The sequence below is a fragment of the Rhea pennata genome, chromosome 1 (assembly GCF_028389875.1).
Source record: "Rhea pennata isolate bPtePen1 chromosome 1, bPtePen1.pri, whole genome shotgun sequence".
NCBI classification, from domain to species: Eukaryota; Metazoa; Chordata; class Aves; order Rheiformes; family Rheidae; genus Rhea; species Rhea pennata.
In genome coordinates, this window is record NC_084663.1 from 102,096,640 (window position 1) to 102,113,567 (window position 16,928).

At 36.3% G+C, this 16,928-nt stretch overlaps 1 protein-coding gene across 8 annotated transcripts in view; it reads right to left on the reverse strand.

The window, feature by feature from the left end:
• Positions 1–636: 636 nt before the first annotated feature.
• Positions 637–16,928, reverse strand: part of DCAF6 (DDB1 and CUL4 associated factor 6) — a 91,914-nt gene continuing 75,622 nt past the window's right edge. For all 8 annotated transcript variants that reach the window (XM_062597174.1, XM_062597183.1, XM_062597165.1 and 5 more), the window contains 5 exons: positions 12,759–12,897; positions 6,652–6,808; positions 4,937–5,025; positions 2,731–2,836; positions 637–1,076 (listed from right to left, as the gene is read on the reverse strand). In XM_062597174.1, coding sequence (XP_062453158.1) covers positions 1,012–1,076; positions 2,731–2,836; positions 4,937–5,025; positions 6,652–6,808; positions 12,759–12,897 — 556 coding nt within the window. In that variant the 3' untranslated portion in view covers positions 637–1,011. The remainder of the gene's footprint in view (positions 1,077–2,730; positions 2,837–4,936; positions 5,026–6,651; positions 6,809–12,758; positions 12,898–16,928) is intronic.

Below are 16,928 nucleotides of genomic sequence, written 5' to 3' on the forward strand. Positions count from 1 at the left end.
TCTTGTCATTCTCTACTAACTCATGGAGCCTCTCAGCATCTACCACCTTTGGCAAGGAGAAGAGTGGCCACAGGGCACAACCACCCTTTTCCCTGCCCTGTTTTCCTTCCCCTCTCTCCATTGCTATCCAAAAGTATATGGAGGAAAGGCAGAGCCTGTTAAACTTTGGGACTGAACTGCCTTTCTTCCTACATTGTTACTTCCAGGAAGTCAAGCATGGGAATTTTCAAAAACATGCTCTCTTAGTTAACTTGCACTGCATTTTCTCTATTCTAAATCCAAGGGAAATAAAGATATATCCACTATCCCTGCAAAGAATGAATACTCATGGATCTGCTGCTGAGGCAGAATTATCTCACCAGCACTACAAATTCAAATGTGGAGAATGCAAAGTAGCACTATTTTAAGACTGATGGAGAGACAGATTTGCACACATATGTGAGTTATGTCTATGGAACTGTAAGGACCAAGCAGCATGGTGTCTCATTCACCAGTGAGTTCCAGTGCTCACAGTCAGAAATAATTATATTTTGTCACTTGACAAACATTCTAAGGAAAAATGCAAATCAGTACTGTAATGAGGACATAGTTATAAGGTGATAAATTAATGGTTGCACAAAGAAAACACAAGACTACTTAAAACAACCAAATCTTTTAATTATAAAGCAACAAACATGCAAACAGCAGGTATAGAAATTTATTTGAACCAACGTTTTTACTATAATGAAAGTTACTTTTAAACATTGATCCAAGCTCCCACATCTGCAGGTTAAGGAAAATATTGCACTTCGCATCTTCTAGCACCCCTCATACATGGCAAAACGTTTTAAAAACATTTTTGCTTATTGTACTTGCACGCTCTCCCAAAGTCATGCACACAGTCATTCAAAAACAAGATGTTAGGTTATCCAAAAGCAATACCTTAGAATTGCACTAAAGCTCTGTAAGGAAAAATATAATTAATGTCTTATACAAATTCCGTAACGTCTAGGTGCTTGCACAAACTGCCAGTTACTCTTCATCTTCGTTTTCGTTCTCCTGACCAGATCCTTCTGATCTGTCACCTTCCAGTCGGTCTGTAACGCACAGAGAAGATTTAGTACAGATAACTTCTAATATTTGGAGTAAATATTTATAAATTAGCATCTTCCTGGGTTATTATTATACAATGCAGAGTGCCTGTGGTAATATAGTAACAGATTCATAAGAAAAGTGAAGATGGACTGACAGCAGAGACTGGGTAGGAATTTTACAACAGCAAAAGACGACAGTGACATCAAAAGCTCTAAAGGACTTCCAGGTATAGAAATGAGCTTTATGGAGAAAGCTTGTAGCTGCTGACTGGCTGCCAGCACAGAAAAGATGGATGCAAGCATAAAATTGAAAACAGATGCTGAATCCATGGGATTGAAAAGACTGTTTTGGAGAGCTAGAACTAGAATAGCCGCAATTAGAAATTTGTAGACTCCAGAAAACTGGGGAATTGCCACCTGTCACTGTATAAATCTGGAAAAGTGCCTTTTGATGTAAACTTTTAGAAGAAAGCAAATACAGAGATACGTGAGGGAGCACACCCGGCACAAGATATGTCACTCAGACAACACATATTGCTAGGTTAAGATAAATTCCGTCCAGCAGCAGCACAGTTTTGTGCCAAAACTATTTTAACTAAAGTGTTGGACAGTTGTTTCTCCTCTTTAAAAAACCCCATAACATAAATGAAGCATCAACTAAAATACTAATTTACAGCAGTGGTCAGGCATACTACTGGGCTGGATGCAGTGGCTTCCTCCTCCCTTCCAGGCTCCTTCCGCCTCACAAATCAGTGGGCAGGTAAAAGAGGAGCAGTAGCTGCTGCCAGGCAAAGCTTCCCTCCTACCTCATCATCATCAACCCAAAAGATACCCACTGCTCTGCTCAGCCAGTGCCCAACTCCAGTTCCACAAGCTTTTCACCCCCTGTGTCATACTAGCTTCCCAGAACATCCTCACGCTGCTTCTCCTGCTGCGTGCTGCCTCCCCACTGTCCTTCATTTTCAGTATCAATCCTCTGCTCTTAACTCCTTTGGCACTAACATCCAAGTAAACTAGTTACTGATGACTATTGTCCATACAATCCCTCCCATCACTGATTTCAGCCCCTAGCAAACAGCTCATTAACTGCAGGGACAGCCCAGTACCTGCAGCCCCAGCAACAGTTGCCAGCGACCTCAGTATCTCCTGCAGTAGCCTATCTCCATACCCTTCTTTGTCCCCAGACAATTCCAAGCCCACAGTGACAGTCAGTTTATCTTATGATTTGTTCCAGCCATTCTCAGTAACTTTTCCATCACACAGCCCTCCAAGGGCTCCAGTGTATCATCACACAGTTCACCTCCAAGGCCATTCCTGACTACAGAAAATATTTTCCAACATATATTAAGTAATACATTACTAATAAACTATGTCAGAATGGGTAGGCTGGTAACATCTAAAAATGTATTTTACTCTTTCCTTGTTTTTAGGTAAAAGTAACAAGCCTGCGGCAAAAATATTCCAGGTCTCTCACCAGAGAAGCAAGTCCTAAGTTCTTCAGTCAAGAGACCACTAACAACTCTTCAGCTTTTGCACCAACTCCAAGGGTAGCCACATAAAGCTGAAGATCATAATTTTGGTTATTTAACATGGTTGCTCAATTCACCTACTATTTTATAGATAAATTCAGTGACCAAGTTTTTAAGAAGTTTCTCACCTGCTCTGATATGATTCAATGATGCCAACATTCGTAACATAAAAGAAGCTGGGACAGTAATTGTGTTTCTTGTCTCTTCCAGCATTAATTCATTACGTGTTATAACCTGAAGGCCGGAGAGGGGAAAAAGAGCATTCATAACAAATACAAAATTGTATTGCATCAAGACTGGTTTGTAGGTATAAAGCTTCTAGGCAAAATGCATCTAGTCCAAAATTACAGTAAATAAGCAATATTTTAATTATTAACAGATACAGTTACAGCTTTTGAATATAGTAAGAAAAGTCAGACAGTGGACTCTGCCTACAGATAACTATTTGTCTAAGTAGTTTTCTAGTATGGTGATCATTCTTGTCATCATTGGAAATGAGATCCGAAAGGAAATAAGGAGGACTGATGAGAGGAAGTGCTATTACAGCTGGCAACTGTTGCAGAGAATGAAGCTCTAGCATCAGCACTGGCCAAGAATGTGGGAAGGAAGAGAGATGAGGTTAGCCTAAACTCCTACATTCATGCTGCTTGCAACTTTTTGGAGAAAATCCAAGGAATGTAGGCAATTACTCTATCCCTGTTCAGAAACATTCTTCAGCTCTATAATTCTGTCTAAACAGATCTACAGCTTGCCTCTAAACGACTTTAAATAATCAGCTCCCACTGTCTTAGTTTTGAGGGAAAAAAAAAAATTCACTAACAAATACTTTTAGCTCTTTTGCCTCCTTCCTTCCTCATGGTAACTCCCTGTGATTCTTTCTTCATTTGCTGGTAAATTCAAATCCCTCAGCTTTCAGACTACATTCTCTTGCTGTCACTGAGCATAAACCTTTCATTAGGTGGAGACAAGATTTGACCATCACTCAGACCATCTGATCAGCTTCTTTAAGGCAGTAAAGTCTCTCTAAGACTCCTTCGTAAGCCTGTGCCTCTTCTGAAGAAAATGTTTTTGCAAGTCCCAGCAGTGGCCTACTCCAAGCCAAATCACAGGCCCTCCTTTCTGTTGTCATCATCTGTTTACAAGGTGCTTTGCATAGCTGATTGCTTTCCAAAAAGGAACCAGCTAGTGAAGACAGGAGTCTGTCCTTTTCTATTTCACCTCCTACTTCTCCAGTGCATCATCAATAATAAACCTTTGGTATCCTCTTCATATATTCAGCTCCTTTTTATTAACTACAAAATACTTAAATCTCTAAATAATTTTTAATTTGATATTATTAAAAATTTTTAGTGACATAAGTATCAGTAAAATAATTTAAGAAACACTTACGTTTAGTAATACTTCTAAACCCTGAAGTGCTCCAAGACACTTCACAGATTAAACTTGTAATACAAAATATAAAGAAATGTTATTTCTGCTAAAATAATGGGATAGGTTCAAAACTCACACTTCGATGTGGTTCTGGGGAGAACTAAAGGATGCGTGGGTTTATATATATACTGTAATAATACAAAGGAAAAAAAAAACAGGCTACTATTTTCCTCTGTCCACGAGGTTTTTCTAAAAAAGCAAAACATAAAATATCAAATTTGCCCTGATATATTACTTACAGAAAAACAGAAAACATCTAACATTTTTAATAAATTGGGTTACCTAAGTCATTAAAAATACGACTATTCAGCACTTCTAACTATATGACCATCAAAAACAGTTGCTGAAGACATTGTTATTATTTCAGGGGATATGAAAACACTATTGTATAACTTTACACACGGACTTTCTGGTTAATGTAACTGATTGAATTTCTCAGGCCTGTAAAGTTTGCTTTTCTCCCTGAAATTCCCAGTTTGCAATCTTGACCTTATGTCCATATGATGCTACAGAATATTTAATAGTACTGAATTTCACACTCCTTGTTCGTCTATTGTTCGTCTGTTCATACTTTTTTTTTTTTAATTTAAAGATGACCACTGCCCTCATTTCTAATGACTGCCAGTTTTCCTTCTACACCTGACTGCTCCTACTTTCTCTAACTTCTTTCACGTTCATGGATTTCCTATTGCTTATTTCTAGGAAAATAAGTCTTAAAAAATACAAAGGGTGTGCTGCCAATGATACAAAAGTTAGCTGCTAAAAAGGACAGGTTTTTTATTTGTAGCTCATTTGTTTAACATTAACTCACCTATTTGATATAAATAACTTTCACAAAAGGCTTTTCTAGAATTGGAACTGGATGAGGCAACATTACTGTGAAAAAGGAGGAAAGGTTCTTACCTCATCTGCAAGTTTTCTGTTAAAAATCCTGGATTCTTCCAATGGCGACCAGATTTTTATATCATAATCAATACCCGAAGAGGCCAGAACTAAAAGAAATAGTAATTATAAATGAAATGTCTGATTTCTTTACCTGTATTTTCTGCTCTTAACTGGAGTTGAAGGAAAATACTTCACTGTACACCACAACACCACCTCCTCTGCAAGAAACATTTACTGGCAAATGTCAGCTCCCCTTCTGAACACACAACTACATAATTACTAACGCTTCCCCACTGAGATCTGAGCTATAGAACATATTGTTTTGAGTATATATGAAGAAAATGTATGCAAACGTCAAGGGTCTCTTAAAGAGAACAAAACCCACGCAGAACATGCATAGCAGCAGCAGCAGGAAATAAGAACAATCCCAGCTACTATGAACACACTGCTGCTGACGACCTGGGAAGTATATGCGGTAATAATAAAGCCTCAGGACTTGCAGATCCACATACAAAGACAAATGTAAGCTAATTTCAAAGATGTATTTCATGTACACTTCTTTGACATTCAAACATACAAAAGCAATGGATGCGCTTACACACCCTTATTACAGTATGCAAAACAAAATCAAAACTCCCGAACATTCTCTAGAGTATTGCACAGAAACACTATAGGAATAACAGTTCCATAGAAAGGTGTCTGTAACGTGGAAACTGTGCAAGATTAACTGTTCCTACAAGGAGGACGACCTGTTCATTAAATTTTCAGCATGTGAGGGAAGATAGCCACGTTCCATCAATAAATCAGTAAAGCTATGGGGTGTTTCGAAAAGAGCTTCCAACAGGAATTGTCCCCTGAAGTATCCCAAGTAGTCCCACAACAAACATGTCTCACACCACTATTGCAGTTAGACATTTAAAACTTCAAGGCTTATCCAATGTAAGGCAATATTCTACGTTTCTACAAACTGTCAGGGACCTCGTAAGAAAAACGTACCCTGACCATCCTTCTAGAATCAGTAAAGCTAAAATGGTGCAAAAAACCCTCAAACTTTTCTAGTACTATTCTAATTTCATTTTTGTTTTTACAGTTGACTTCTATTCCACAGCCATCCAGGCTACGAAGCAAAAAATAATGATTACTGTCTTTGACTGTGTCAGAAACTTCAGAATGGTTCAGATTTCTCATCCGCAAGTCTGATGACATGCAATTCTTTCCAGACTACTACAGTCTGTCTCTTCTAGAGTATTTTTTTCCACTAAATACAAATTGATAGAATTTCCATGAATTTCTTCCACTCTTCTAATCCTGCAAAGCCAGTGCATCTGAGACACTTTCCTCAACACATAAGCAGAACAAGTAGAGACCCGATTCCAATATTAATTCCAAAAGTGTGGCTGGCATTTCAGTGACCCCGTATTTCCCTCATTGGCATCATGGAAACCATTTCATGAACTGGGGGGAACAAGAGATGGGCTATTCTTCTTACTACATCTTAACTTTCAGGGAATACTATGTCAGTAATGCTTTTTATTCCACGAAGTTATTACGTATGTGGGCCTTTAGGGGCAAGGGTCATTAGTAAAAGCCAAAATTAAAAGAAGTATTATCTAAGGGAAACATGAACAACAGTTTGATAAAAATTTATTACAAAGGTCTCAGGCAAAGAATTGAAGATTGAGCTTTAAAAGAAATAATATGAACATGCACGCTGTGAAAAGTGCTTGTCTTACTTGGGTCAAATGGATGAGGCTGAAGACAGTTCACCACATGATTATCAGCTTCGAGCAGCATGAGATGTTCAGCAGTATGTCGATCCCATATAAAAATATGGCCACAATCTGAACCACTCATGACAAAGTTAGAGCCCCAAAAATTGGCTTCCTTTATCTATGATAAAAAGAAAAATTACTTTGTAAGACCACTTGAAAAGCATTTCAAATCGTATATGTCCATTTCTGCAATAGCAGTGCCTCTAAATTAAGAGCACTACAAATGAAGAAAAAACATAGGTATTTAAAGGAAAACAAGAGAGAAAAAAAAAAAAGAAAGAAAGAAAGAAAAAGAAAATTCAGAAGGTTAAAGATCTCTGGAGCAAAGTGGCTGCTAACACAAAAAAGGAGAAGAAATTAAAAAGGACCATTTAGTTTGGAAATAAATAAAAGAAACTGTAACATAGCTGAAGGATTACAGAGAATGATAGCAGATTTGTTGCTTTCCAGAGTGAGGAGAATGATATTGGAGACAGAAGTGTATGAAACTGAGTATGGTAAATTAAACTATGCAACAGCCTAATTGCTGCTGATGATTTTCTATTTACAGAGGAAGAAAAGACTGAAACTTATGAAGAAGGGAGGGGAGGAATCAGCTGGGACTGACAGATAAAAAGGGGTCATGGCATCAAACTTTAGAGGTTGATTTTTTTTTTAATTTGCTATAATTGATCAGATAAGAACTAAGACTTCTCAAGTCCATAGCCAAAATTGAATTTGTAAGCCACTGAAGAAAGTAAGCATTAGGGTGGAAGTGACCCATCAGCTTCAGTTATTACAACAATACTTAGCAGAGGAAACTAGTTGTGTTGCTCCAATGTTGTGTTGCAAATGGCACCAATAATATCACAGATTTTTGACACAGTGGTGATGCATTGTATTCCATATGGTTGCTCATATCATTATTTTCTTACAGTACCCAAGCACCTTACAGAAATGTTTCAAGTGATAGGACTTAACATTTTCACTTATCAGTAGTTTTCCCATGTTACCGGTAAAGGAAAGAGTAGTATAATAAAGTGCCAAAATGAATTTTTATTTTATTTTTTAATACACATGTGGCTGCATATAAACGTTGAGAGTGCAAGGCAATATTCACCATGCAGAAGATGGCAAGTTCTGTGAGAGCACATGGTTCACACAGAAGGTCATTCCAGCATGTTGGACTCATTATGCCATTTAACTTTGTCCTGACAGGACTAACACCATACAAATTGTATTAATTTTTAAACCACTAAGTACTCATCAACAATTATAAGGGGATGATCTCTGAACTGGGCCTACAGCCTTCCTCTGCAAGTCTACTGATAACAAGGTAGTTTGGCTCTGGATTATAACTGCCTGTAATTAAAATATTCAAGGAAGACTTCTTTGGTGTTTGTTGGAGACAGATTTGAAGGAAGTTCTACATCTCTTAAAATAAGACAGCAATTATTTTACTCAAAAGCTGCACATATTTCTCAAGAATTTTTCATAAACCCAGAAAAGCATGGCGAAAATTCACAAACATAGCATTGGGACCTAAAGCACCCACATCCATTGGTGAGTGAATCTAAGTTGGCGGGACGAGCCATCAGCTGCAGGGCAATGCAGAAAGATCCAGGCTCCTGAGAAGGCTTCTAGAAAAGCTGCCACTTTCTGTTGCAACTGTGCAGTCCGTTGCAGCAACAAACTATGGTGCTGTTGCTGCGGGAACTTTGCGAGGAAGATCTGAGAGTGTTAGGAGAAGCTGGTGGAAGGTGTCTTTGGACTAGCACATATCGCCTCAGTAGGGATGGCAAAGGCTTCCTGTTTCATTCTGCCTTTATTTTCTTGCATTCAACATGCAGTCTCTGCTCCTACTCGCCACCTCATGAAGACAGGAGCAAGAATATCCTCTGGGTAACAGGAAAATGGAGGCTTTAAGGGCAATGTGTCCATGCTTTAGGCTAGTATACTGTATAAAGATTTATTACATCTTCTGTTTCCCCATCTTGCACGATGTGCTATGATTCAGTAGGCATTTGAATGCCTTAAACCTCCATAAATATTTGTAGTCTCATCAGCAGTGTTCTTGATATGCATTTACTAAAAAAGCTGTGAATATTTTTTAATGCAGTTACTGTCTCCCCCTCAAAAATAGCTAGACTGTCTTGATCTTGATTTTGAGGATTAAAATAAATAGCAGGTGCAGACAACTACAAGATACGTAACTTTCCCTGTATTAGATGTCCCTTTGGGAAATAAGGAGAAGATGAATTTAAAATTTTTTTTCAAAACAGAGTATTGTGACAGGATTATGAGTAATTTACTACCTAGCTATAATTTATGTATAAGTATTGTTCATTAAATATTAATTATTTTTATATTGATGCATGCCTATTTTTATCTGTATTAGCCTAATACTATTTATTTCTTATCTATTATTTGTTTATAAATAATTACTTGGGTAGTAAATAATATCTTATTTATTTATTAATTCAGGGGGAAAACTGAGACTGAGTATTTCACAGAACTGCATTCTTATGAGTTCTGGGACTGAACTGAACTGAAGCAGTATGACCTAGGAAACAACACAGTATAATAATGCAAGCGATCAAGTAAACAACAGAGAAATTGTAGTCCAGAAAAAAAAAAAGTAGTAGTATCAAATATCTATTTCTTTTAAATATGTTTGTATTATGATGCACAAGTTATGTTCATGAAAACCTTACAGCCTAAAAGAATATGGCTTATTTAATTTCTGAACGAAAAAAGAAATCCAGAATACTTTTTAAGAAGCAACTATTAGGTTTGTTAAATGTGGAATAATCTTTCCACATCCCTGTCTTACCTTCCTTTCCTGAACAGAGGTAAATGATATGATGCCAAGCAATTGAGCAAACAAGAATAGGTCACTTCCATCACTAATGATAATAGCTTAGTGATTTTTTTGTTGTTGTTTAGTAACGGATTTCAAAGTTCTCTTTCTCCCTCAGAAATTACTTCTGATTTTACTTGAAGTAAGACATCAAAATAATCATTGTAAAACTATTTGAAATAAGAACACACTGGCAGCAGTATCTTTCCCAACCTGGAACACTCTATTCTACATCTTCTACAGGGTTAAATGGGACGGCAGAAGGAGCAGGGACATTGCTTTATAAACATCAAATAATCACAAGACGTGAGCTGAAAGCTCCACAATAGTCTGATGCTTGGGCTGGAGAAAAGAGCCTGGAAGTTGAAAATGTAATCCTACACACATGATTACACTTTCAACAATTATCAGTACCTCCTACTACAATGAAAGGGCTTTTAATCTTTTTAAAATGACATGCTAGCAGAAAAGGAGATACCTATGCAAACGTAAGTTTCCTGTTCCAAAACCATCTTCAGATATAGCAGCTTTTAGGGTGACATAGATAACGTCTGATGCTTAAATTTAGCATGAAAATCTATATTTAAAAATGTCTCAGGCATTAGGGATAGAAATTTGAGTTTGAGAGAGGGCAAAAGACCATTTACACAGAATTCTATGATGGAATAGTTTTCCAAGCAGCAGATCACAATAAAGCTTTAAGAGGGAGGTGCCTGCACCTCACCTTTGTTTTTGCATAGTTTTCTCAGAAAACACACTAGATTGCTCTGTGTCTTTTGCCAGCTATTTTAATTTAAAAATTGCTGTGATAAGCAATCATGCTAGCAAGCCAAACCACTACTGCTGTTAAAAGTATGTACTGTATTTCCAGTATGACTTTGCCCAGCTTTAAACTTCATGGCTGGAACCTTGCTAGATCTGTCTATAGAACGTGTACCAAGGATAAAGTCACTGTAATAAAGTCACCTTACCTTTAAAAATAAGTCTGGGAAACTGCATTTTTAGATTCTTCAGTGCAAGGCATGTCTCCAGTATTTTCATCTTTTTGCAGCTTTTGTCTTTTAGCTCCATTTAATATTTTTTATTATTTTCTATTAGAAGTGCATTCAAATTAATTCCAATACTAAATAACTTTACATTTTATTTCTCAGTTGTGATTTCTTACTGCTTGCTTTGTTTTTTTAAGATTGTTTATTTTAAATTCTAATTCGCATAAAACTCAATTTTAGCATCATCTAAGTCAACACAAATTCATATTTAAAATATTTTGTGTTTCAAGCTCATTTACACAAATTTACTAATTGGATACACATACTTTGTTGAAGGAAGGAGTCCCTCTAACATCAACATTTTAGAAGGGGAACATTGGATTCAGAGCAAATGGAATGAGAGGAACAAGGAGATACATGAAGGAAGAGAAGACTAGGACAGGAGGGAAAGAAGAGTAAGAAAGAGACAGGATAGACAAAGAGCTACTGGCTCACAGCAAAAGACAGATTTTGAGGATAAAGAAGGGCAGTTTTGGCTCATTAGAGGATTCTTTCCTCCAAGAGCTAGAAAGAAACACCAAATCCCAAACCATTCCACTGCTCTCTCAAATGCTGCTGCCATAGTTCTTTGAGGTCTGTTCCACAGAAAAAAGGATTTCCTTATTACTCTAATGACATTGTTCCAATAGTTACGTGGAAGAGATCTGTGTGCTGAATCTAAAGAATTCCAATTCTGCCAATGCTACAAGCAAGTACTAGTTTAATGCAACTTAATCTTTGCTTTCTGATAAATACAAAGATTACACTCAAGATATCCTTATTTAAAAAGAAAATTGTTAGACTGCAAAATTAAGCTCTCAAAAGGAAGCACCAGAATAATTAAGTTTGTCCACATAACCTTAATCCATTTTCCTTTTATATATTATACACACACATATATATATATACACATATACACAAGCATATACATATATATACACACACACACATATATATATATATGCATTAAAATAGTCTACGCTCACATCATTGAAAGTTTTATGCCTGAGTTGCTCAGGCATGTAGGAAACAAGACCTCTCTCTAATCTGTCTCCCTCACAAATTTAAAATGGAATCCATCATCCCTCTCCTTACAGGAGGAAGATTGTCCATCAAAATAAATTTAATTTAAATGAAGTGCAACTGTTTAGTAGTAGCCACCATGGAAAGCAACAGGGGAAATTATATCATCTTCCTTTTTGTGCATTCCTTGATATAGGTGCTCAAGTAAAACAAAAACAAAAAAATACCAACCCACATTCCAAAACCACAAACAACGAAATCCATAAAAAGTTGGTATTAGATATGCAGATTGAGACTGAATTAAGGTCACTTAGGCAAGATTAACTTTGACATCTCCTAACTACAAAGTGCTTAATGCTTTGACCTTTAAAGTCATGGGGATTTCTGAATAATTTATTTTTGAAATACAGTGCATAAAACTCGTCATTAATAAAATTTCATTCTAGGTATCATTGCTCATGTAGCCTGAAATATGCATTTTCCCTAGTGCAATCAAAGCCATTCACATAACCGCTAGAAAGTACTTTTGGGGGAAGACAGACTACTCCTCAAATTATCTGCAAAATAATATATTTGCTACTTCTGCAAAATACTACCTAATACTCAGAACTTTACATCCTCAAACTACTATAAAAATTAAGAGAAAAAAGAAATAGATTTTTTTTTTAAAAAAATGTTTCATGCACCACTGCTTTAGAAACACAGTGATCATAATTTTCTTAAAATCTAGTATATTATATGGAAAAGGCAGTGAATCTTGCAGTTAGACCACAAATTAATAACAAGCACCATTTCCTTTTTCAATTCAGAGATGTCAAAGCTCTTCAAATTTATTATTTAACCCTCACTTTCCCTTCAAAGCTCTTAAAAAGGAAAGTAAAAATTAAATAATAATTTTGAAGAGCTTTGAAGGGAAAGTGAGGGTTAAATAACAATTTTGAAGGTAGGCACATTTTATACCACTTAAGTTGACAGACAAGATGAAAAGCAAGTTAGAACAAATATATTCATTTTAATTTTCAGTTAGAGCAAATTATATGTCTTCCAACGTCCAAAATGCAAAGAAAAGTGCTTAAAATATATTACTATAGTCTTTTTGGCAAGCATATCCATGTAGCACTACACTACAGTCCATAAAACAAACTCTACCATTCCAAAAACTGACAAAGATTTTGTACCATTGTCCGGGAGTTCCGATGACCTTTATAAACCATCTTTATTAAAGGACGTCTAATATTCAGAGTTTCCAGTTCTTCCATTTCTTTTCTTTCTTTCCTCCTTCTGAAGAGTTCCTGAATGCGGGCAACAGCAGATCGTCTATAAATTGCACACAAAGAAAATACTACTGAAAGATCATCTCTAAATAATGAAATGGGCAATCAAAAAGGACTACAAAATAGTAATTGGGCACTCAAACACACTCCCCCTACTTTTGGAGCAGACATCAGCATTATCTCCAGTGTAAAAGTACAAACTTAAAATTTTTCCATTCTGACTTAGAACAAGAACAGCATGCAAGACAGTGGAATGTCAAGTGATGCAATATTTTATTTTCTCTCTGAAGTACAAGCTTCGGATGTCGGCAAAATTCACGTGCTGTATTATTCTTTAGTGCTGGAGAAATCCTCCAACCATACTGAGGTAGCAAGTTCTAAAGTAGAAAACTATACAGAAACAGCAGCTTTTAAAATAAAAATAAAAATGATTAAAGATATAACGTGCCTTACAGTATTTTCTTTTTTAAATTTCATTAAATCCACTTCTCTTCACTACTTCCATATGACAAGACTGAAGATTAAGACAACTTTAAAAATGCTTCTACTAAGGCAACAGATGAATTGAGATCAATTAATTTTTGTGGCTGTTCGGTTCCAGGAAGCTGCTTTTTGATCTGTGAAAAGTCCCAGGTGCCAAGTTTTTCCTGTTTAGCTTCAAGTTTGCAGATTCTTGTAATTCCAATACCCCAGCATCTGCCCCTAACTCCTCCTCCTCTTTTGGGCCACATCAGGGTTGTTATAAGCCTTGAGGGCCTGAACATCAGAGTCAGAAGGTCACATCCCGTCAGAGGGAGCAGGAAGAGATTTTGGCACAGTGCAAGGAATCCAACTGGTGGTAACAGGGATTTAAGGATTCCTGGAGAGTGAACAGAACCGAAAGTGAATAGAGTTGCAACCTCAGTGAGCTGCAACCAGAAGGCTAGTAACTTCAAGCAGGCCAGAAATGATGATGGGATGTTTTAGGCACAATCTCTAATTCTAGAGAGACTCTTGCTCTAAGTCCTCCTTCCTGCAAAACAAAAATAGATCTATCACACAGCTAATTCTCTTTGCCAGAGATCTGGTAGATTTTGTTTTCTGTTTTTTCATAGGAGAAATTTGGAAACGAAACTTAAGATGAAGCAAGTCTTGTCCTTCAGCTAGACAAAGATGGAAAATGAATGCAAGTAATGAGTCATTAGTACAGAAAACACTCTAAAACAAACTGTCATACTAAGACACATCTAATAGAGCTAAGTTTTTTTAAAAAGATATTTTAATATTCATTTTTGTAGAAACTAGAAAAGACTTGTAAGTACTAGCCAATAGATCCATTTAACTGTGGGCTATTTATTATAATACAATTCCTGCAAGTGTGTCTATCAAAGAGTCCCACAACAAAAATTATCCATTTCCTTTGGGAGACTTTTTTATATCCCCAAAATCTCATTTTGGGGCAATTTTCTAGTTCCTCCTTCTTATACTGCACTGAATAAATACACTTTGTTATTTAGTTCTTACAATAAATGTAGGTTTAACTCTCAACTTTCCTTTTCAGTAGATTTAAAAACACAGTTTTTCACAAGAACTTTATAAAATAGAGGAAAAAAAGCCTACAAATCACAGAATTATTTTCCTCATATTTACTTCTACATAAAGGAAAAAATAGGGTGGTATAAAATGCCTACAGAGATTTCACAAATACAATTCTTGGTACACATTTGTGTTTGCAGTTGTTTTAAAAAGAGATGTTGTTCTGTGTGAAAGGAAAAGAAAGAATCATGAAATAAGTCAGTCATTCTATCAACCATATCAAGGATTATACTGCGCATACAGCTATTCAACATAGTAAGAGCTTTTTTGGTTTCAAAAGCATGCCTGCTAGCCTTACAGCTATCCCTTGCTATAACCCCTATTTGTGCTTTGGGAAGGGACTTATTTATCCAAATTAATTATCTAGTAAAAAAGTGTGCAATGAAAGAATAAGTTAAACTTCATTTAGCAGTAGAATTGTCTAGCTCTTCCAAAAAGGTCACTTGCTAGGTAATAGCTAATAAAAGTCTTGGGACTCAAAGATGGTATTAAAGCAACTAAATGGTATCCCAAGGTAGTTTCTCTCAGAATTTTTCATCTTAGCATCTCTATGAAGATTAATCTACTCCTCTAAATTCCCCCAAGGTTGAATACACACACTGCAATAACGCTCAAGACTATTCAGCAATCAGAATCAGAATCATGTTTTTTTTTCTTTTTTTTTTTTTTTTTTAATATGAAAGCAGAAAGGACAAAACCAATTTTTTGGTAACAACTCCACTGTCTTTCAGCTAGACTCAGCTCTGAATTTAAAATTCTAATTTAGGGTCTTATTTTAAGAGGCATGAATGGGCTGGTATTTACTTATCTTGTAAAGGCAATGACTATCTTCAGCAGGGAGAAGGCAGCCAAGCACGTATGGCTGAAACTGAGAGACTGTTATCAGGCGTTCTAGCAAGATGCTACTGAGAACAGGAACCTGGCAGAGGCAAGCCTCTGCCAGAAAAGATAAATGTGAGCCCAATGTAAGAACATTTCAGAACAAAGAACAGAACACATAATGGAAAGGATTATTTCAGAGAAGTATTACTTCTCCCCTGAGGACAGATTTTATAAGTCACACATTTAAAAAAAAAAAATCAGCCTTTTTCACATGACTTTTACTTTCACTTGTGATACAATTTGTGATAAGCAATTCCTGTCACTGCCAACATAAACAAACTTAGATTGTAGGCTAATCAGCTGGCACATCAGCAGATGCGGTAACAGGCTGTGCAGCTCTCGCTCTTCCAAAGTTTGGCCTAAGCTAAGCCAGAACGGGAGCTGCTGCTGTCGCTGCCCTTCCAAGCCGCTCAGCCTGCCAAATGCAAAGGCACCAGGTAACACAAGCTATGCGTGCTGCGTCAGCATTTCTCAGGAAAATCATTCCTAATTGTATCAATTGATGGGGTTTATTTAAATTCAGGTAGCAAGTAATGGAAATGTTTGAGGAATGCTGGATACGGATTAATGTTATTAATATTTTAGAAAGAGTTTACGGTACAGAAAATGTTATGCTGCAAATAATTATAGAATGATGATTACAGCTCATAAAGCCAATGAAACCGGACGGTGTTTTAGTTATACCTTCATACTGTACGTAGGGCTCTGACTTCAGAATAATCCAGTACTACTGTCTTGTCCTAAGGTATAAAGCTAAAACATATTTGGTCAAATTTTGTGTTACTTTTGCACAGTATCTTACAATAATGTTGGTGCATGCAGTCTTCATGAGACTGAGCCCAAGATGATGATGAAAGTACCGTTCATCATCTCACTAGTGTGCATCTTGTGGAAAATAATAAAAATCTTAAAATATTATTTCTAAAAATAGACATATAGACCTGGACGAGAATACAATTTTTCTCCCTTAGAATCAGTCAGATTTTAAGTCTTCAACGTCAATTAAACATTAGCAATCAAAAGCCAGTTTCAATGAGACCCTAGATGACTGGTACAGGTATTTATCAGTGGAGCCATTATACTCTTGCAGCTAAACATAGATCCAAGAGAAAAAAAAAATCATGAGGATGTAGACTGATCCCTAGCTATGCATTATAATTAGCCAAAACAAATGGAAAACATATGAAACTACAAGCTAAGGCGCTAGAAAAGATACTAATGAGAAATGTGTTTCTCATATATGACATTTTCGTAAGTTCGTAGGTTCTGAAGTCTCCAAAGGAAGGTTTTTTCAAAAAGGAAAAAAAAAAAAATAGCAATTTGCATAATTAAATAATCAGCGTGTTTATTAAAGAACAATATTTCACATATTCCTCTTAAAAATTCTTTTCGGTTGCAGACTTCAGTTCAGTCATTACTCTCAATCCACATCACTCAACAGTTTTTGGCTAGCTAGCTTTGTACATACTTTAAAAAGTTCGTCTATTTACACATGGTCAAAATTAACAGATACGCTTCAAAAGAGGGAAAAAAGAAAAAACAACAAATATCACAACTGTGCATCAACTGGATCTGTAAATAATCCCCAGGCACTCTGCTACTGTGCATAACAAACAT